The 23,911-nt window shown below is 25.5% G+C and overlaps 1 protein-coding gene across 1 annotated transcript; it reads right to left on the bottom strand.

Moving 5' to 3' along the window:
* Positions 1-1,720: 1,720 nt before the first annotated feature.
* Positions 1,721-22,013, bottom strand: LOC111634694 (dystrophin-like). Its single transcript, XM_023379532.1, has 16 exons — positions 21,880-22,013; positions 21,744-21,798; positions 20,996-21,132; positions 19,075-19,276; positions 18,105-18,190; positions 17,943-18,022; positions 17,330-17,407; positions 16,205-16,316; positions 15,861-15,915; positions 13,455-13,566; positions 13,256-13,383; positions 13,073-13,172; positions 11,948-12,024; positions 11,686-11,866; positions 6,699-7,188; positions 1,721-2,263 (listed from the first exon to the last, which is right to left on the bottom strand). The coding sequence occupies exons 1-16, from the start codon at positions 21,902-21,904 to the stop codon at positions 2,157-2,159; spliced, it is 2,025 nt and encodes a 674-aa protein (XP_023235300.1). The 5' UTR covers positions 21,905-22,013; the 3' UTR covers positions 1,721-2,156.
* Positions 22,014-23,911: the final 1,898 nt, after the last annotated feature.

Below are 23,911 nucleotides of genomic sequence, written 5' to 3'. Positions count from 1 at the left end.
ACAAGCTAAAAACTACAAAGATGATACATTGATCTGGATAGAACTATTATTTGATTTCCATAAAATTGAAACTTATGTTGTTATTTAAAATCACTTAAAAATACAGTCAGTAAAAACATTTGATTAATAAAATTGTATTTAGTTTCTTAATAATTTACTTATAATTATTTTTTTATTATAAGAAGTTGTATATTTTTTCATTTCAAACCACAATAGTAATAATATAAGCTTATATGAATTTGTAAAATATTCTGCATTATCTGAGGAAAATTTAATTTTAAGACCTGTTTAATGCCTTTATAGCAGCTTAAATATTAAAGTTGTTAGATTAATACGGCTAATAATTTAATTTTTTATTCTATGAGATTCTTTATAATGTTAATTTAAAGAATACTTTTGCTTAGAAAATTTTTAAGTTCTATAATCAGAATTATAAAGATATGATAAAATTATTGATTAAATATTTGATTTTGTGAATTAGATATTGTCATCAAATCATAAATAATGCTTGTAACTATAAAAGATTTTCATTTCATTCTGAAAAATTAAACTCAAGACAAGACAAAACAAAATTATTTGAATTATTATATTATTTGAATTATAGTTGAGAATTATTGCATCTGAAATCATTTCATTGCTATGTTTTTATTATAATTTTTATTCAAGCAAGTTGTCCTGTTTGTTGAATGTAAATTGATAATGTAAGAGCTTTTGAAATAAAAGTTCTTTCTAGAGCATAAGTTTTTATGCCATTACATACTATAATTAGATAAACTGTCAATAGGTTGCAAAATTTATAAGAATTTTAAATCCTAAAGAAATTATTGTGAGAATTCTATATTAAATTGAAATCTGAAGACTATAAAGTATATGTACAGCTCTACAAATTCTTTACATTTAGAATTTACAAAGTTTTCTTAATTTGGAACTGACTTTTCAGCTTTAGAGCTAAAAAATTTAAGCCAATTTCAGATCATGATTAATTTCATTTAAAAACTAGAACAAACTCATTACATACAGTATGTCTCAAAAAACATATACACATATAATTCTATATACTGTATATATGTATATACACACACACCTATATCCACAATTCTATAGCAATTTGGTCTAAAATATGCATCTTATTTTGACTTGATACAATCAATGTGTTCCATAAATATTGCAGGCATTTCCAATAATACACAATAAAAAATTTAAAAGTAAATACAAAAGTGTTTTAGTGTATTTGTTTGAATGTTGCATTGTCAGTTTTACAGAACATTTTTACATCATTGATTTGGTTTTCAGCAAGATTTAAAGATTATAGTTTAATTGTTCAAATATAAATTGTGCATTTAAAATTGTCTTCAAATACTTTGATGACAGAGTACTGGGTCAATGTATATTTTCCTGTGGCAATTCTGTCACACCCAATCAACATGCAGCATCCATAATATCATAATTCTACTCATCAATTCATAGCACTACATACAACATGGTATGGAAATTGCAAAAAATAGCAAATATTAGATTAAAAACATTAAATTGAAAAATATAAAACTTTCAATTTAAAATAAAGTTTCGCCAACATTTAAAAAAAATTTCCATAAATCGTTACAAATTGCCTTTCATTTCACATGAAGTGTGTAGGCACATAGGCAGCAATGCATTATTCTATGAATCATCAGGTGACAGTGATGTGATCATGCAAAGTGGATAGACAGAATCACAGTATATAAATTGAGAATATTTCTCAATGTGCTATTCTAATTCTAGAGAAAATTCCCAAACATCAGAATTAAGTAAATATATATATTTTTTAATTTTTCGATATGTAAAATATATAACAATTCATTGTATAGAATACAGATTCTCAAAGATCATCTATTTGTAAATCATTTCAAATTAAAATTTTATCAGCACTTTAGAAGTACATCATTTTTTAAAGTTTAAATATCAGTTTTAAATGCTTAAAATATTTTGTTTTCTGTAAAGTCAAAAATGGAATGTCTTAGTATGTCATTTTGATTTTAGGTAAAAATTATAGTCAATTGAATTTTGTTTTCCAGCTACATTTTGAGAATTCCTGCTCTATAGAATGATATTTTTAAGTACTATTAACAACTTTTAAAAGTTATAAAGAATAAAACTAAATTAAAAAGATTTAGAGACTACAACTTAGTTTCTTCAATGATTGGAAACTCTTCAATTACATCTTCAACTTGATTCAATGCATTAATTAATTTCTTCCTAAAATTAGAAGTGGTATCACCTGACCCTGAAAAAAATTAAAAAAACAAAATTATACTTTTCTCATTTATTTAAATCTATAATAATTTATAATTTTAGAGAACAGAATCTAATAAAAACAATTTTATTAATGTGATATTGATGTGCCAAATACAGTATTTTAATGTTATTTCATAGAATAATAGTTGCCTGAATGAGAAATGTTACATTTTATCACTGGACTCTTTAAAGATTTACTGATAAACTTGAAAAATATCTGATAAAAATATCTTATATTGTTATTAGATATCCAATTATCACTTCAAAACTGATCATGTTTACCAACAGTTTAGAAATTAAATACACCTTAAATTGTTTCTTTGCAGACACACTAAGGCAGTGTTCCGCAACCTTTTTCTACTTGCGGCACACCCATGACTCACCCACGGCACACCAAAATGTTATTCCCCTCAAAAACGTATATTCTACTATTAATAGAATTACGTAATGCCACTAACCTATTATTATTGTTATTAAACAGACATCAACACCTACCTGTGAGCAAATTAATTTTACATATAATTTCTTAGAATACATAAAAATGCGTGGCTTGTAAAAATAAACAAACATCATCTTATTTCATCAGTGCTGCAGCAGAAAATGAAATACAAGCATAAGAAACACAACAACTGTGATAAAAATATATAAATAAAACTTGAAATTAACAGAATATGTAAAAGTTCACGTCACACCTTTCACCATGTGACGGCACACCGGTTGCGGAACACTGCACTAAGGTGACATATATCAACACTTGGCAAATTATTGACTATTTATTCAGTTGGATCAATAATTTGCCAAGTGTCGATATATGTCACCTTAGTGTGTCTGCAAAGAAACAACTTAATAACAACAACACAGTTTCATCAGAATCAAAAAAAAAAAAAATACACCTTAAATGTTTATATTAATCCAAATGATCTTAAAGAATAAAGTAGTGTATATATTTTGAATAAATTGTTAAAAATAACTCCAGTAATAACAAATACTACAGTTAAAGTAAATAGAAAAATATTTCATATAAAGTAGTAACTTAAAAATATAAAACAAAATTCTTGATGTTCTAGTATATATGAATATAAACTATTAGTAATCCAGAATATAGTTCTGTTAGTGTAGTAACTGATAAATCTATAGTTACTATAGAAATAAAGGATACAAATACAAAAAACAGAGCAGATATCTCTGCAACAGTTATATCATTTTTACATTAGAAATATGAACAAATTAAAATTTTTTTTAAAGATTTAACAAAGTACCAATGTTTGCTTCCTGAAACAAGTACAGTAGTGATTTCTTTATTTACAAAGATGGTGCTAAGCTTAGTAACTTTTTAAAATATAGGTATTGCAGAAAGACAAAATATTATAAGTAACTACATACAGGGTGTCTCAGTTAAACATTTCAGAACTTCTAAGGGAGGTAGGGTGCATTCCGACGACTCGGAATCATATAGCAATGCAGGGTTGGAAATGTTTTCCTGAAGTGGTAGATGGCGTTGCACGAAAGTTCTGAGCGTTCTTGCAGGAAATCGTCATTTCGCACAAGGATGCAGAGTTAGCCAATATGCATTTGGTGTACGGGACTGGAGATTGTAGTGAACCAGCTGCACAGCACTTGTACGCGGAACGATATCCAATGAGGCATATTCCCAGTCATAATTTCTTTGCAAGCCTGCACCAGAGGTTAGCTGTTTCTGTGTACATCACCGTTTCAGGAAAGCATTTCTGGCCCTGCATTGCTATATGATTCCAAGTTGTCGGGATGCACCCTACCCCTCTTAGAAGTTCTTTCTAGTACAATCTTATTATAGACATATGTTTTATAGAGAACATTGTTCTGTTGAACTAAATGCTTTGGAAAAAGGCACATTAAGGGACTATTAGGATTAGAGAAGTGTTAGAAAACTTGAACTAGAAAATAACTTGTAATCAACTAAAATATTTTCATTGTAAAGAAAAATTCTAAAAATCTAGGACGTAATATATTTATAAAAAGTATAAAAGAAAGGTCGACTCCACCATGTGGATTATGTTCCTGTAATGTTGAAAGAGGACAACAGAGAAGACAAGAATAATGTATTTGTATTGTCTTTAATGCTTTATATTTTTTACAATGTATTTTGATATAAAGATTTTCATTTTCAAATGAATCTTGGAGGCATAAGTTGTTCTAATTTATAATTAATACTGTACACTATATTTAAACATAATACAATAGATTTGGTGGATTTACAATATAATAGTTGAGTTTAGTGGACACTCTTGAGATTAGAGATTCTTAGGTTAGGTGTCCATTAAAATTTTTGTGTATTTTGCAATATTCAGTAGTTTTTTAAATAAATGATGCATGTTTTATTTTATTAGCTAATGTGTATTAAAATGAAAATTTGCCAGTTTAAAAAGTTTTGTTCTTGTTTTGTAAAAAACGTGATAAGAACAGAATTCAAAAATAGCTAAAGAATTTTCAAATTATAGTGATAATTTGGTAAATAATAGATGTTAATCATCAATCATCACATAGTGATGATTAACATAATTGCTCTAAACCACAATTACTGCAAGCTAAGCAGGTAGGATTATCAACCATGCTATCAAAATACCCAAGCAAAACACAAGGAAATTCTTTGAAACTGAAGATAAACATAATATTTTTTAAATAGTGTTTGTGAGAAACACAATTCATTATACTATCTGCCTACCAGAGGTTTTATAATAAGAATGGTAAGAAATTTTTATCTGTTATGAGTATCTGCTTAATGAAGGTGAATAAAATACATTAATTATATCTATTACTATGCTGGGAATGGATGTTTTGTCTGCTAAATCCAGATTTCATCATATATGTTTTTTAGTTATATTTATTTATTTAATTACACTGATCCCATTTTTCATGAATAATTGGGATTGAGTAATCCTTCATGAATGTCAAACTCTGAGTTCCATTTTCAATGCTAAATTTGTAACCCATTCCAAGACTAAGTATTACTGCTGTTTTAAAAAATTTTCAGAATAATGAATAGTTTTATTAAATTAACATAGTGTGCAATGGTTTATAGTGTTGCAAAAGTCATTTTATTTAAACCAAAAGAAAAAAATAAACAAAACAGTAACATAACTTATGACAGATACCACACGAATGAATGAGTGAAATTTCTCCATCCCCAATTTCTATTTCTCTATGTTTTTGCAAATTTGTGGATTTAATGTTTCTTGTAGAGCAGAATAATTTCAGTAATTTTATATGAAAATCTTATAATCATTATGTAAATTATATTTCAAAACAGAAGGATTATAGTACTAATAAAAATTTAAATATGATAAAAGATTATTTATGGTTAAATAAAGTTATTAGAATTGACTAGCATTCTAATTCAGGCCAAGGGTGCAAACACATCTCTTGGCCTGAACTCCAGAGCAATATCAATACTGGAATAAAGGTAATCTTTATTTCGCAACATCTCAAAGTTCTAGATTGATCACAATTGCCGTGTTTTTTCACTGGACTTGATCAATTCTAAAGAGCTACATTTGTTTGAGAAGATATTTACTACTTTTTTGAAAACAACAATAGGCTACTATTTGAAAAATAATACTGATACAGCACTCATCATTTATTTGCTCTAGTTGGCTGATTCATTTTTAACATTTCTTAGTTGAAGTATCATGAAGCATATCAACAAAAAGAAACAAAGATATTGGTAATAAAATGAGGTTATCATTTACAACATAACACTGATATCATACTTAGGTTATTTGTTCTCATTGCTGATTTAAATGCCCAAATAAAAATAAAAGCGGGGATTTTTCATTCCCAATATATCAGAAATTCAGCTCAAAGTCAAATCTGAAATTCTCTGTAATTATTATTTCACTAACTTGACCTATAAATGAAATTTCAGTATTTTTTAAATGAATGTTTCTTATTAATATGATTAAAGTGTTTTATATTATTCAATTTAATATTTTATTTCTATGAAATATTAAATAATTTTAATACTTAACAATATGCTGTAATTAACATTAGCATTAAAAGTTGATTGTTGAAAAACTATCAATTTATTTTTCAATATTTCTTTTAATAAGAGTGTGGGCTACTTGCAATAAGAAGGTGTTTAAATATATAAATTAAATTTATTTTTCTTTGTAATGACAAAATTTTAGATACAAGTTTAAAACAAATGTTTATCTTTAATCTACTTTTGTATCAATAACATAAAAATGATTGTAAGAGTTGAATTTACAAAATACTTACACATAGTAAAGAAATAAAATTGCTGAGTATTTTTAACACTGATATATTTTAGTATAACAGTTTTAAACAGCTAAAAATCTATATTCAAATTATTATGGAAAAAATCAATAACAAGTTTCTTGAGTTACTCTGTACTATAAAAGCAAATAATTAGATTTTATTTTACTTACATAAGGCAGAACTGTAGTTAAGAATGTTTTCTAATTGTTGAATGATCTTTTGAAATTCCACTTCAATACTCTGATCAAATTTGACAGAGCCATCCACACACAAAGATGGAGACTGAGAAGGTAATGTTTGGATTATTGTTAAATTCTTAAACGTATATTCATCATTGGCATCTTTGAATGATGAAATTTCTTTGGGATTTGTTATTGAATTTGATTCTTTGGAAGAAGAATAACTGTTAAGATCAATAGAAGGTTTTTTAATTTGCAAATTTTTTAAATCAGGAATAGTTTTGACACTTTCTTCCATTTCCTCAGTAACACTTTCCAGTTTTTTTAATTCGTTATGAAATCTTATAAAAGTACTTAAATTATTTGAGCAAATCATTTTTCCATTGGAAATTGGAGTACTTTCTAAATTTGTAACATTATTTCTCATAGGTGTCTCACAAATATGTTTATTTTCCATGTTTTTTCCCTCTTCACAGATATTCTGAAAAAAATTAATTAATTCAAAATATAAATTCTGTTTAAAAATTAAAATGAAATCTTATATTTAGAAAATGTAAAAAAATATTAACAACTTACTGACAGTATCCATTATCTGACTTTATAGTAATGGAATTAGTTTGTAATAAATTGAGTTATACAATGCATAAATAGTATAACTTGTGTTTATTTTTTAAAAATATGCAAATTAATTATAAAACACCAAAAGAAATTACTATTAATTGAAAGCAAAAGATTAAAAAAATTTATAATTTACAGATGAAATTAAATTTAATGCTTTCATTCCCACCCATTATATGACAAAATTGCACTGAATATGTCAATTTGTTTTTCGTAACATATGTCACTGTTTTACAGAGATTAAGAAGAATAAAACTTTTTCATTAATGTCCTTGGTAGGTGCCAATAACTCAATTTTGCATCATTACACAGAATTCAAATTCTATGAAGATACTTGAAATGAAAAACTACTGTATAGTTTTATTAAATATTTTCTGGAAAACAAAGAAATCAAGAATAAAGTATAATCTTGAAAATATTTTTGCTGTTTCTAAAAACTAAATAGTTGGATGATGAAGTTTTGTAAACAATTTTCTCACAAATGTCATTCAAGTAAATAAACATATATACAAATGTTTTCCTTTTCATAATTTTTTTTGCTACATCAAAAACTTATTTATATATATGTAAATTTTAATCTGGTAAGTCAATGTTGTTGAATTTGACAGATTTATTTGGCTGCAATTTTGAAAAAATTGTAGACCTATAAATTTCCACTGCGACCATCTGTCCTTCCTTAACCTCAAGAACAGAGTTAAATAGATGAAAGCATGTACGTAAAGCTTGGGGGCAGGAGGCCCTGATTAATTATATACGAACTTCTGGTTCAAACTGGAAGTCACATTATTTCAATTCAAACATTTTCCCCTGAAAACAGATAGATGACTGGCATGACTTTATTGCTAACAGGAAAAGTGTGATGTACAGGAGCAAGACACTACTAATTTAAGGTGGAGAGCATATATTTTAAATTAAAAATTGCAGCCCAGCTTTATGATAAAGTTACAACAAATAATTGCTTGTTTAGCATTATGAATGTTATTCTTGTTCAAACTTTCATATTTTAATCCATAATCAATATTACTTTTCATCACATGTGATAATCATAATTTTAATTAATGTCTGTGAGTAATTTAAAATATTTTTATCTCCTTAAATACCAATTTAGACATGGAAGTTTAAAATTTTAATAGAAGATTATTGAAAGACAGCACACTTTAACCATTATTGTAATGACATTAGTTCATGGTCTTTTATTTAACTTCTAAATTTGGATTTTTTAAAATAAATGCTAAAATTTATAAAAATAGTTTTCATATATTCTCCTGTCTGCAGATGACAAACAGGTTACATAACTAATTTAGTTGAGATCAACATAAAATTCCCAAAATGTTTTCATAGACTGGAAACATTCAAAAGATTCTAATATCACTTCACAAACACAATAAGCAGACAAATATTTTTTGATTATTGATGCTTAAAATGATTTTTTTCATTGATCTAGATCCAGCAGTCAGCAACCTTTCTCACCTCAAGGACCTCTAAAGTCACAATTTTGAATCCTGCAAACCAATATCATGAATTTTTTTAAACAATACAAAATCTGTAGAATAATAATCATAAAAGTTCAATTTTACTATATTAATATGAAACTAACATGTTTAGGCTTGCATTAATTTGTTATAATTAAAGTTCATTGCTGCTTGTTTGAAACAAGTTTATGGATTCTTCGTGCCTTTCCACGAAGGACGACAATCACACAATATTGTTTATTGTTCATTATTTATTGATAACAGTCACTTTGTTTTTGGTTTTAGATTCGAATAAAAAACCCCAATGAGTGAAAAAAGCAACTAAGCATTTTGCATTTCTTTCATAATACTTCGCGTAACCTTCAGTTGATCAATGTTCAAATTTCTCTAAGGACCACCCAAATTTTCTCACGGACCACTGGTTGCCGACCGTTGATCTAGACATCTTTAGGAACACAGGTGTGAATAAAATAACTTTTACCAGTAATAAAATAAAATGCACAAACTTATGCTATAGGGGTCAGATATAAATTGTTGATACACATTTTAATCTTTCTTTCTTCTTCAGATCATTGTTTTCTAATTAGAACATTGAAAAGAACTATGAAAATTTACACTGAAGTGCATTCTACTGCTTTAAACTGTTATGTCACATTTTCTGTAACTAGGGTGATTAGATAAACTCTTTTAGGAATCCATAAACTGTATACTCTTTTTTTTTCCTCACCAAAATCTCAAATTATACACTTTTCATTTAAAAATTATTAGTACTTGACTGCTTGCTGTTCTTTCAATTAGTTGTATATCCTTCAAAGCATAGCATGAAGTTGCTATTGAGAACAAATCATACAGCAACACTCCTTTTGATGGAAAAATTAGATTTATTTTCTATCAGACAGTTTTATGCAATTTTAAACCTAGGCCTAGAAGTTGAAGAAGAAAGAATACATACCTCTAGGCAACAAAATGCAGATTTTGTATGAGTATTAGTCTCAATTTTTTCTTTGTGTTACACAAATTTGCATTATATGGCAGTTCCCTGTATTTATCTACTTTAAAGGCTTCCAGGGTAACAGTTATCAAGATTTCCTACTACAATTTTAATGTTGTGGCAGTGCTATCAGATCATATAAGTCTACATTTCATAATTATTTTAAATCCCATATCCCTGGATCTAATGATCTTTTATTTCATTTTTTTAAAATAAAAAAAAAATTTAAGTAAGAATTTGATTAGAAAGAATAGAAATAATGATCAAGAAGAAAAGATACTTTGAAAACATTTATAAGGATCATATAAGGATTTATAAGGATCACATTTTAATCCACAGAATATAATTTAAAAACCATTTTTAAATATATGTAATTGGAAATAACTTAATTATAAGTAATGATATACAAATTTCTGTTAAAAGAATATATATTTTAAACTATAGATATTTAAAGATATTATTTCATTAAACAAAGAAATATTACAGATAAATTTATAATACACCTTGTAACAAAAAAATTAATAGTCTAGAAAAATAGTCTAAAAATCAATAATACTCAGTATGCACATATCTACTGGTTAGATGGCAGCAGTGAAAGCACAGAACAGTCTGAGAGTGCCAACACACTTTGGAATGCTCTGTACCTTCAGAGAAGCAGATTCTGGGGCATATAATAAGGAGCGTTGTTTGCTTGCATTTATAAATCTATCAATTATTATTGCAATTGTGTTAAATTCATTATCCAATGAGAATATCTGGACAATACAGTTTAAAACTGTATTGTCCAGAGCGAGTTTAAAAGTGGCCAGAGAACAAAATGAAAATGTAGATTTAGCAACCATCATCTGGATTACAATTATATGATTATATTGGTTGCAGTGGGTTTAGGAGACAGACTTATCTGCCACAAAGGTCTAGAGGTTCAGGACAACAACTGTTAAAAGAATCACACTGTAGTGGATATAACTTGAAGTCTTCAATAATACCTAGTTTTTCTGACCACATCCAGAGATATGTAGGATCTTCCATGCAGCAATGCAGTACTATCATACACTATTAGAAGGCAACTTCATTTTCAGCACTTTTTAAGACATCTCCTTTAACTATCCTGCCTTAGCAGCACTGTCTGGAATATAAATGAATCTGGATATCTACCAATGTCCAAATGATGCCATATGATGTTTAGTGATGAATGGCCATTTTTGTCTTGAAGCAGATCTCCATTGTATTCATGTCTGGAGTTCTAGCTTCCTTCTTTTACAATCAAGAAGGAAGCTTTAGTTATTGATAGCACCCAGCCATTACATCTGATGTTGCAGTCTGCATAACCATCTCCTATGACAGACAATTGCTATGTCATATGTTATGAGTATGGTTCTATGTTGAAAACATTTTACAGCTTAGCCTGCAGATAAATGCCAGCTAAACACAGCAGAACTCTTCCAGGAGTGTATATATAACATTGCCAACTTTATACAGATCAGCCAGATCTGCGTGCCAATTGAGCATATCTGGGACGTGCTGATGTGTCAGTTATAACAGTAACAGAATGTCAGCAAACAAGTCTAGTAGTTAAAAATGTTTAGCAGAATATCTCTCAGAATAACATTCAACTGTTGTTTAGAACCATGCCATGCTGAAATTTGACATACATCACTATCAAAAGATTAATACATAGTAAAATGTATCATTTATTTCTCACTACACATGCAAAGTTTCATAATGATATTAATTCATGCTAAAAAAAATTCTATTTTTGTCAGAAAGTGTAATTATAAGCTTTTCAACTTGTAATTAAAAATAATTTTCACTTTAAAATGAAAAATCAAATCCATTAATATCAAATTTAAGATAATTTAAATTTTTTTCCAAAAAAATAAATATTTTAAATTCTAACCTCCAGTAATTTCCGAAATTTTTTAATTTGAACTTCTAATCTATGACTATGATCTTCCAGTAATTGCCTTTTATTTAAAAGTTCTCCTCTTTTTCTAACACTATTATTTTCTTCTGAAGAATTACTTGCATTGGATGTTTCTTCATCTGAATGAAGTCGTTCAATTTCTACTACCAAATGTCTACAATGAAAAATGTACAGTTTTCATATTATAAATTATAATGACAATCTAAAATATATTATTAAGAAGAATTATGCCTACCTATTTTCATTTTCCAACCAATTTACAATATTTTCAAGTTCCTTTATATATCTTGATTTTAAATATATATTATTTATCTAAATAGTAATAAAATATAACATCAAAAATAATACTTAAAACATTTTTCATATTTAAAATGAAATTTTAAAATTAATTATAAAACTTTAAAAGTAGTTGTGGTCAGTCTGGAGCTACTGAGTTTTCTATGATCTGCATTCTATCAAGATTCTTACAATAACTTATTTAAATTTAATCTTAAGTAATTTACAATAACTGTGTGTGTCAAGTGAACACAACTGTACACAACAAATCTGAAAATTAATTATCCATAGTATTCACATTTCCTTTACCAACTATAATTTTTTTTATTTAGATTTTACATAAAATCAAATGTTAGGTCCAATTCAATATCAAAACAATGTCATAAGGCTTTTTATTATAGAAAAATTGCCCACAGATGCTCTAAAATATTCAAATTAAAAGAAATGCATATTAACTAGATGTTTAAGGCTACTATTGTGTAATCACTTATTGTGTAATAAAATGCTTTTCCTGGAGCATAACTTTCTATGGAGCAGAGACTTGGACCTTAAGGAAAAAGGAAACAAACTACTTTGAAGCATATGAAATGTGGTTATGCTGAAGAATGGAGAAAATCAAGTGGACAGAAAAGGTTAAGAATGAAGATGTTTTAAATTTGGTTTAGGAATAGCGATCTCTTTTAAAAACAATACAAAGAAGAAAAAATAACTGGCTAGGTCATATATTGCGAGGAGAAGGATTAATGCGAGTGGCATTAGAAGGAAAAATTGATGCAAGAAAACAAAGAGGAAGAAAAAGAAAAGTATTGATAGATGATGTTTTACTATGCAAAACTTATAAAGAAATAAAAGAGGAAACCAGAAATAGAGAATGTTGGAGAAGGAGAATTCTATAATTTGACTGCTTTCCACGGACCTGTCCTAGGATAGAACACCCATGAATGAATGAATGAATGAATGAATGTGTAATCACAATAGTAGCCTTTACTTTAATATGTTTTAAATAACAAAATCAAAATTCTGTAATAAAGCATTATTTAGCACAGTTTCAGGAAAAGGCAAAAGAGTATTATATTATATTTACTAATTCGATTTCAGAAATATTTGCAGCTCCTCTTGAATCTGTCTGTAATAATCTAGATTCTTTCATGCTACATGTTTCATCTTTGGTATTCATAAGTTCTCTAAATAAAGTCAAATTTTATAAGTTTAAAATTCAGTAAAAACTAGTGAAAATTTTTATTTTAATTTAAAAAAAATTCTGTACCTTTTTCTTGTAATTGCCAAATGTGAATCTATCATCAGATAATTCCATTTGCAAGTAGATCGTTGAAATATACTTAATTTATTCTGTATAGACTTTATTAAAGCTTTCATTACTTCCCAAGAAGATAGCTTGAAATATAAAATATAGATTAAAATTATTTCAACTAAAATAGCCATTAAAAAGTATATTCTTTACTTACTGGTTGGCAATATTCTTGAAGAGGATGTTTCAATTTATGACTTTTACTTGTGTAACCATAAAAGAAACAATTCTGGCACAGATTATAGCCAATGCAATAAGTACATTGATATCTATATAATGAATTTTGTAAACTTTAATGAAATTATGAATTAAAAACTTATATCTGAAATATGAAATTAAAATTTTTATAAACATTTTAAATAGTTTTGTTTGAAGAATGAAAAAACTACAAAATGTGCTGAAGTTGTACTTTCATTTGGAATTAAACAAAGATTTAATCATATTTTAGTAATTTCCAATTGAATTAAAATAGTGGTATGTAATAAAAATAATAAATTTTAAAAATGTGAAAAATATCAAAATATAAAACATAAAATCTCTAATTACTCCACTTTTTGTCAGAAAGAGAAAATATGAATTATAATTTTTTAATATAAAGTCAGAGCAAAAAAAGCAAAATACAGTTTTATTTTTACAATATAACACATAAAATATTACTTTAATTTTTGAACATAATCATTAATAAAAAAATCTCATTTTTCCTCTAATTTTTCTTTACTCATTGTTTATTCACACAATAAACTTTTTCAATAACTTATTAATCTATTTATATTTTGAAACAGTAAATATTTATTATCTTTTCTGAATTTATTTGAAATTAATTAATTAATAACATTTAACAAGATACAAGTCTTCTCAATGGAGAAGAAAATTACAGAATTTGAAAATCAAATAAAATCATTAATAGTAAAAATAAAACAAAATTATAATCATTTGATATTTCCAAATAACTTTAGTGTAATTTATTAAAATTTTATGTAAGAGTTTTTTTACTGATTCTGTCCACATTTCATGTAAAAGTATACAGTAAAGATTTAAAAACTATCATAGGAAGTTCAAGATTGTCACACATAGTTTTCAAGAATTATCAAACAAATGGATAAGCATTACAACAGAACTCTAATCATCCATAATCACAGTTGTTGGTACTATCTTTGCTAAATCTTTAAGAATAATTAAAATCCTCCAAACAGAAAGCTTAATACTAGAATCTAAAAGTAACTAGAACCAATAGCAAGTTAATCAAAGAGCTAATTTAAACAATGAAAAATTATTAGAAACCTAGAAAATTAAAATCCTTACATTCAATAGTCATTTTTTTCACTTAGCTGATACTTGTTAAATAACTTAAATGTTATTTCAATTACATGAATACAAAAGCTATTGACAAATTCCAAAACTCTGTCTTCTTTAATTTATTATTCTACACTTCACAACTGAGTGCATAGGCAGACACTGGGCATCTTTAACATCACTCTTTATTCAGGAATATCTTATTTGCCAATATTTGTTTTGGGCATATGCCCTTGGATAAGAAAAATAAGAGCTGACAGATGAGTGGCATATGCCTGAAATGTGTATCTGCAAGTAAGATATTCTTGAAAAAAAAGTGATGTTAAAGATGCCCAGTGTCTACCTAAGCACCCAGTTCTAAGTATATAATAATTACAAAAGTTTTAATAAATAGTTTTACAGATTGATTTGTTGATAAAATATACTTGAAGTTTCACTAGAAACTATCTGAATCCTAGCCTGTCAGAAGAACAAACATTAAAGATTGTTAGCAAACATCTTTTAAATGTTTCAACAACATTAATTAAGTAATTATGTAGTCACTTAATTATACTGTTCATATTCACTGTTCATAGTCACTTAATTATACTGTTCATATTTATTATGCTTTGATATTTATATCAATATTTAAACAAAATGCCTTACGGCATTTCTGTCAATGTATTCTGACCGAATGTTTCATCAGAAGTTTCTATATTAAAATACAATCTAATCTCTTATCAGTAAACTTTAATCAACAATTTTTTAACCACAATAAACCATTTCAATTGTTTATAACTATCTTATGAATTATAGATATATTTCTGAAATCATCTGATTTTCATTTCAAGTTCTTCTAATTTTTTAATTTATAATCTAATAATTTTATAATTTAAATTAAATTACTGTATTTGTTTGTCATTGGTATGTTAAATGAGAAGATTAATTTTACCACTTTTCATTTATATTATAATTTTTATTTGTAAGAGAATTAAAAATCTTCACAAATGATCACATTTGTAGAAATTTTGATAGTATAAATATTAGTAATGGCATTTTACTTTTAATGTGAATATTGCACTATAATTTGTTTCTTTTAGTGTTTCAAAATATCAAAATATATAAATATCAAAACAATTCCTGTAATGTTTGCTTAAAGGACTACACATTGAAATTTATATTAATTTATTTATATTTTTTAATCAAAAAATATTAATAATAATAAAAATAAAATTGTTTATAAATTGTTTAAGACATTTTCCAAATATAGTAGAAAAAAAGAATTACTTACCTAAGACCAATAATCGGATATATCTTACAAACTTCACATTTAACAAAATGTTCAACTAAAATAAAAGCATTTTCAATATATCAATAGTTATCATTAATTTTAAAGTATTCTACCATTAATAATAAGTATATAAAATTCATTTATTAATGAAATTCCATGGTTGAGAAATTAAGATTATAAAACTTAATATACTTAAAAATTTTTAATAATACTTAATAAACATAAATAAAAACATTTTTATTTAGAGTTTGAATTGTGATGATAATTTTTCAAAAATTTATAAAAATATACACATTTCAATTGAATTACTGATTTGTAATATCAGTTTTACTTATATCGCTCACTTTTTTCTGCAGTAATCAGTCGAAAATGAGTAGAGATCCACACTAATGTTTGTGGTTCTTGCTTCATCCAATTTAAAAAACCAGATTCTGAAATCCAATTCAATTTTGAATTCTATATGAAAGAATAATAATAATAATTAAAACTATAATATGCATAATTATACAAGAATATAAGATGTATTTAAGTCAAATTTTCTCTAATCTTTTATAAAAGCATTTATATTTTCATCAATAAACAAAAAAAAAAAACCTCATCTACAATGCCTGAAATATGTAAGTATAATATAATAGATGAATGAATGATGAAAGTAAGTTATATTAAAGAGTAAACAATTCTATATAAATAATTATCATCTGTTTATGTTTTATCATAGCTTTTATGAAATTATGATTTAAAAGTTTCAAAATTGATTGAAAAATAAATGTCAGATAGCTTTATTCTTTGTTCTAAATATTTTTACAATTAAACATCTAAAAATCTAAAATTTTTAACACAAATAAATTAGTTTTTTTTTCAAATGCTATTTATGTTATAATTATCAGAAAAAAATATTTCATAAAAGTTACATTAAATTATAATAAAAAATAGTAAGTGATATGATAATAATACAAGAATTAAAAACCATAAAATGTAACTTGATGAGAATTTCCATATATAATATGAAATACTGTAGTGAATGACCATATTTTTTAAATTTCAGATGTTTATAAATATATACAATACGCTTCAATAATAAATTATTTAAAATTCTTTGAATTATTCTATATTTATTCATCCTAGAAATATAAAGAATGATAATAGTTAAATAAGCAATTAAGAACTAAGTTAATTTATTTCAATAATGACTAATATGATAAACTTTTTGATTTCTCTTTGCCTAAATAAAATATCCAGTTAATCAGAACATACAAATCATTATGAATTTAATTTAAATAGAAAAAATTTTATTGATCAATATTTATTTTATTTTCCATTGCACATGCATCACAATATTAACAGTGTAAGATATTTATTTTATAAATTTATATTTTATAAATTTATTTAATAAATATAACCTTATTTGGTTTTTAATAATCATTTTATGGCTTTATCATATTTCTATAACAAATTTCAGATATACATACCCATTTGCAACAACTCTCCACAGATGCAGAAACTAATTGTGTTCCAAAATTTAACTTTTCACCCAATATTTCTGGAATCTGAATTATAAAAGCAATAAATTTTATTTAATATAGTATTGAAAGAATATTGTTTCAAATATATATCACTAATCTTTATTTTTTGTCAAAATAAAGCACTGTGTTCGAGAAGATTAAAAATATTGGGTAAATTTCTTTTTGCAGTAAATTAGTAATACTAAATTAAAAATATAAATCAAACTGCCATATTTACAAATCATGTAAGGCATAAAATATTATAAATAATTCAATTACTTTAATAGTTTGGTTTATATATAAATAGCTTCTGCATATTGTAATCACAATGTTATCAAAATTAGCAATTCCCAAACCTACAAGTTACAATACATTATATTAAATTGGCTTATTGTAATCAGAACTTAGTTATTATTATCAGTTTGGGTAAGTCCCAAAGTGATTACAATAAGTGGAGTATATTGTACTTGTTTAGTTTATATCCATTAGACATACTATTAAAAACATAAAATTCATTTTTTTTTATCAAAGGCTTTATGTATTTTTCTAATAAAATATATTATAAATGACAATATCTTACCTTTGCTATATTATAAAGAATAATATATAAATTCTTCTTGCTTAAGAAGCCATTGCTGCCAATAAATTTACTAAAAATAACTGAAATATTAAGTAACTAGTTTTATAACATTTATTCTAATCATGATGATAATTTATTTTATTTATTTTCAAATTTACTCACACTTGTATTTTTCAATTAAAGGAGCAGAACATAATATAGAAAGGAAAATAGTCACTGATGACAATTCGATATTGTCTTTCTTTTCTCTGAAAAATTCAATTACAATTAAATGATTAGTTAGTAATTCATATTTATTAAATATTACTCCCTCTTTCCCATAATAAAATTAGCAAGTGAATATTTAAACAGGAATTATTGGCGAATACAGCTGTAAGTTATGTTGTATCGCAAAATTGTGAAGCCTTCAATCAAAATTGATTTTTCATGACATCTGTCATTTGTTATGACACATTTTTCAATTTTTGGTTTAACCTAATTATTACAAATTTAAGTATTTTTCTAATTTCATCTGCTGATCGAAATCAATTGTTTAATTTCAGTTGAATATCAACCCATTATAAAGGTAAAATGAAAAAAAGAGAGTTTTCAAGCAAAGATCGAGTTCAGATTGTTCAGTTCTTGATGAATCGAAAGAAAAATGAAAAGCAAAGCTTTGAAGCCAAGAGATCCTACCTACAAGTTTAAAATGCAGTAATGAAATTATTGAAAAATTCAGAAACTATCTGAACACAAAATGAAAATTAGGAGTAATATTTTTAATTCATTGTTTAATCTAGTTTTTTGATAATAAATGTTGCATTCTATATTTATTTTGTTTTGCTACTATTATTAAGGGACAAATTAAATTCATTAACTGTTACTATTATTATGAGACAGAGGGAGTATTTATCACAAAATGCACTATAAATGAAGATCAATGAAAACTTATCATTGACATGCAACAAAAGTTATATTATAAAATTCATAACATATTATTTACAGATGTTTCTGCTGGTTAAATTTGCAATTTGAATTGTAATTTGCAAATAATTAGCAGAATTTTAGATTTTACTTAACACAGTCCTATATAATCTAAATACAGTATTAGCCTATATATAAACTTGCAACAGGCTTTAAAAATGTTACTTACATGCCAAATAAATTTTGTAAAAAGTTGGATAAAATTTTTGAATAAAATTCTGCTTGTTCTGTTTCAGATAACTCTCCTTCCATTTTTGTATAAATGCAGCATAAAAGTTTTTGTAATTGTGTATAATCCAAAACATGCTTTTGGAAAGAATATCCTAAATTTTCATAAATATTGTTGATCAGACTTATTTTAATCCAATGCACTAAAAATATAAAATATTAAAAATAAGTTTAGATAAACCTTTTATTATTATTTAATCATATAATATTTAAGTTTATGACAATAACTTTGAATATTATATAGTATAAAACTAAACAATATATACAAACAAATTTACACTAATTTTATCATCATAGTACTCATTCATTCATATATTGACAATATTTTCTGTTTGTTTAAACTTTTTATAGAATAAGGTTCAAACTTTTGTCTAGTATATATAGATAATTATGCTAGCTAGACATTTAATAAATCTTTTAATTTACTCTAATTATACTCAAATGAGTTTTGATAAATTTTTTTTAATCAACTAATTGTGAAATATTATAGTCTATCACTTTTATAGTAATTGGGCATATATGCTGAAGTAATTTTAATTGTTAATATTCATAAAGATGCCAACATGGAGATATGTTATATCCAGGGCTGGATTTGAGGTGATTGGAGCGATTTGTACCAATTGGGCCCCCGCACTTGAAGGGGCCCCGCAGGACATCAAAATTTATATATTTAAAAATAGTTTCAAATTACAGAATAGATTAAACAGTTTAGCGATCATGTCGATTGAGAGTCAAGAAGCAAGCCAGTTGGATTTTGATACTATTTTAGATTTTACAGAACAGAAACTTTGGAACATATAAAACATCTCTTTATAGGTTTATATTCAATAAAATTCAGTTATATTCATTCATCAACACATTAGAAGATTTTTCATGGCAAAAATTTATATAGTTATACTCATTTAAAAATATAGAAATACTGTTAAATGTTAATTAATTTTGTTATTTAAAGATTGAAGGGCCCTTCAAAAAAAATTCAATCGGGCCTCGCACCTATTGCATCCATCCCTGGTTATATCATCAAAATATATACTAAATTGGTCAACTGTTAGTCATTATTTGTTTATACCAACATACTTCAACTGAAATTTTGTGAAATTTACAAGAAAACAAAATGTTTGAAGTAGAAATATGTTTGAAAACAAGCAAATTAATAAAAAGTAATACCTAACATGTGTGGAATGTTTTTATTTTTAAAGATATATATTTAAGCAAAGAGTTTGTTAGCAAATAAAAAAGACATTGTTAATATTTAATTTTTTAATGTTCATTTTCATATATGATCTTAATTGTTTAAAAGAAAACTATAACATAGCACTCTCCTTTCTTTCAAATTTGCATTCACTAAGTATTTAACAATCTTATTTCTGTAAAGAACTTTGAAACCTAGAATACTGAAATGTATATGAGATATTGCTGTTTAAACTTAACATGTATTAATCAACAAAAAATATTGATAGCAAACTTAGCCTTTATGACAAAAACTATTAAATTAATAAACAATTTAAAAAGTATACTGTATTACTAAAACCTGACTGTACAATACATTAATGACAAAAGTAAATGCAACATTTTCTATTTATGAATTCAATGGTGATAAATGAGATAAAAATATGTTCTCACATCACTTACTTACATTATCATAATCATCATGATAATGAGCTTATACTGTAAAACTAATTTCAGATATTAATGAAATTCTGCATCCATAAGTGATGGAGCAAAGAAAATGCATAAATTTTTAATCTAAATTTAAATTTAAAAAATATTATAAAATAAACATAAATTAAATTTCCAGTATAGATAAGATCTTAACATTATAAAAAAAATTAATCTAAAGTTCAATGTATCAATAAACATACATTTCAGCATTTTTTGGATATGACGTAATTTCATGGCAGTTCGATAAGCAGCGTACTTGATCTCATTAAAACTTTCCAATTCTTGTATTATTCTAATGTATTCTGGATGGTCCCATTGAATAATATTGGTTGAGTACCTTCAACAAAATATTATTTAGAAACATATGGCAAATAAATATAAACTCTATATTAATTAATATAACAATATTAGATAATATGAATACTTTCTAATACTGAATAAATAGTAGAAAAAAAATCTTACATTCATCTTAAGTTTGCATATTCAGTAATGTTTATATAACAGTAAATATTCAATTACACAATTCCTTTAAATATTTAACCTTTAAGTTTAATTAATAATTCCAATATTAAAATATTATTTAAAATCTTCTCTTAATGATTTTTAACCTTAAACATGAGCATAATTAGAAATTCTGTCTTTATGTTCTATTATTTGTGAAGTTTCATTTATGAAATTGTTCAATTTTTTCTAACATTTAAACAATAACAAATTTTTTAAAACAAATTACTGTAATACAGTGTATTAGCTTTAAAATATATTATTTAATTTCAGAACTGAATTATCTATCAATTGAAATTATACAAAATTACAGACGTTATAAGATAAGCTGAAGATCATCAAACTGTAAACTGAAATGATTTGTTTACATAAATTTTTTACGTGTAAATAAATCATTGCTTATAATTGAAACTAAAAGAAAAGCAAGCTCAATTTCTGAATACTTACTTAAAATTAGGAGAATCTTCCGATACTTTAATTTTCTCGCAATTTTCAAGGCCATCTGTTTATAATAAGAATACAATGATTTAATTTAATGTGTTAATTTCTTTCGACAATTGACTTTAAACAAGTAATGTTTTACCTTTCAAAGGAAGTACTCGATTCATTGTAGTTATTTTATAAAAAAAAACACAAACTAATATATAAACAGAAACACAGATAATAGAGAATAACTTAATGATTACATCTTAACTTGTTAAACTTTCCGCGAAAATTTGAAAATGTGATGTAATTTTGTGGTGTGTTTCTATTGGTCTATTCTTAGTATTATTATATCGACATATCTTTTTTGTTTTATTTATTTATTTGCAAAACTATCAATTAATATATAAATAAGTATTATATAGGCCTATATACTTGTATTTTTATATACGGTAAATAAATTATATCGTGGACACGATTACGTATCATGAACACGTGCGTCGCCACGATCGATCCTGGCAATCTATTGACATCGTGCATCAATGTTCTACTGTATTTATAAATATTTAAATAATTTATTAATTGTATTAATGAATAATGATATTTCGAAATACAAATACTGTACAGTCAATTCCGCTTAATTGGGATACATTCGATTAAGCTTCTGTCCCAATAAAGAAAATTTTAAGGGAACGGACAAAATCTAAAATGAAAAATAAACAAAAACCATTCACTTAAAAATATAATTTATATTCGGTATTATATCCCTTACATATATGTATGGTACATATGTGTAAATAAATTCAATTTCAAAAATAGCATATTAAAATACGGTATATTAAACAATTTCCGCTTTGATGGGAAAACTGGTATAATTTCATTTATAATTTGAATAAATTAATTCTAAAACTCGAAAACGACATTTATTATTTTTTTTTTCTGCCCGAATATCCATTTAAATAAGTGCTAGATTATTTCCGTTTCCCCAACTAAGTATGTGGCTGCAGATAAATAAGCAGTTTAGAAAAGACATGTTGGCAGCTATTCGTATGACCAATTTTTATTATAGGTAGAGGGTCTATTTAACATACGCAGCAGAAGTAACCTCCTTTTCGAAGATGATTGGCCCAATAACTCTGCTAGCACTGTTTTTTTTTTTTTTTTTAAACTTTTTCCACCCTGTGGGCACTAAGGGGATTTGTTTGTTTGTGAAGTTATGGCCCCTAGGCAGTTATTTAGGCGTTATAGACGTAGAAAAAAAACCCGGAAAATTCTACGCGGCCAGCCCGTCAGGGCGAGGCGCGAAACCACGACCGAACTCCCAGTTTTCAGGGTACTAAACTACTTGGCCACTGGTGGACCTACAATAAACACATGTTCTAAATTAAACGCCAACTTCTAAAATGACTGTTAATATTAATCAATCATTGAGATCAAAAATGTAAACTTAATTTCCACAATAACAATACCTTATCTCACTGATAATTATTTATTAACTGTAACAAACGTTTTTAAACTGTTCTAAAGGCCATCTTCAGATTTATTAAAATTTATGGAACATTGATAACTTGTTAACATTAATAAACTTTTTCAACGTGTTAATAAATAATTCTCAGTGAGATAAGTATGTGGAAATTAAGAAGCATCTAGCTGGGTATTAATTTAGTAAAAATGTAAACATTGTATTAATAGTACTTTTTGAGTTTTAATCTCATTTCTACAGAATGAGATTAAAACTCTTAAATTAAAAAGTTATTAAAGTTTTGTGTGAATTACTTTTCTTTTAGTTAAGTTTCTATTTTTAATTTTTGACGTAAATTTATGAAGTCAGAAATTTCTGGTTTATTATAAAATTCTAATACGAAACTAATAAAGTTATTTAAAGAAAAACCTCTAAAACCGAGATAATTTGAATGTTTTACTATTTTATTGCGACAATTGCTCGTTTGATAAGAGTTATTCGCTCGTTGTAGTTGCAAATAATTAAATAAAATCTCAAATTTATTTACTTAGTAACTGTAGATATTTTATCTAAAAGAAATTTAAAAAAAATTAATTTGTTTTATGTATTCCTATTTTATAATTATCAAGTTCAGTTGAAATACTTAATATCGGTAAAATATGATATTAATGGTAATTACTTAAGAATATATAAAAATATTTATTAACTGATATATAAACTCATGAAAAAT

Source organism: Centruroides sculpturatus, unplaced genomic scaffold, assembly GCF_000671375.1.
Source record: "Centruroides sculpturatus isolate CEXI.00-Female unplaced genomic scaffold, Cexi_2.0 scaffold930, whole genome shotgun sequence".
Lineage (NCBI taxonomy): Eukaryota > Metazoa > Arthropoda > Arachnida > Scorpiones > Buthidae > Centruroides > Centruroides sculpturatus.
The sequence above is the reverse complement of the archived record's forward strand: the minus strand, read 5'-3'. Positions and strand labels throughout refer to the sequence as shown.

Bases quoted from the DNA above. Each gene is read 5' to 3' on its own strand.
- LOC111634694 (XM_023379532.1), bottom strand. From the start codon at position 21,904: ATGAATCGAGTACTTCCTTTGAAAG. The intron at 17,408-17,942 runs GTAAGATATTGT...TTTATAATTCAG, and splicing joins TTCTTTATAATATAGCAAAG to ATTCCAGAAATATTGGGTGA. The intron at 15,916-16,204 runs GTGAGCGATATA...CTTTTATTTTAG, and splicing joins ACTGATTACTGCAGAAAAAA to TTGAACATTTTGTTAAATGT.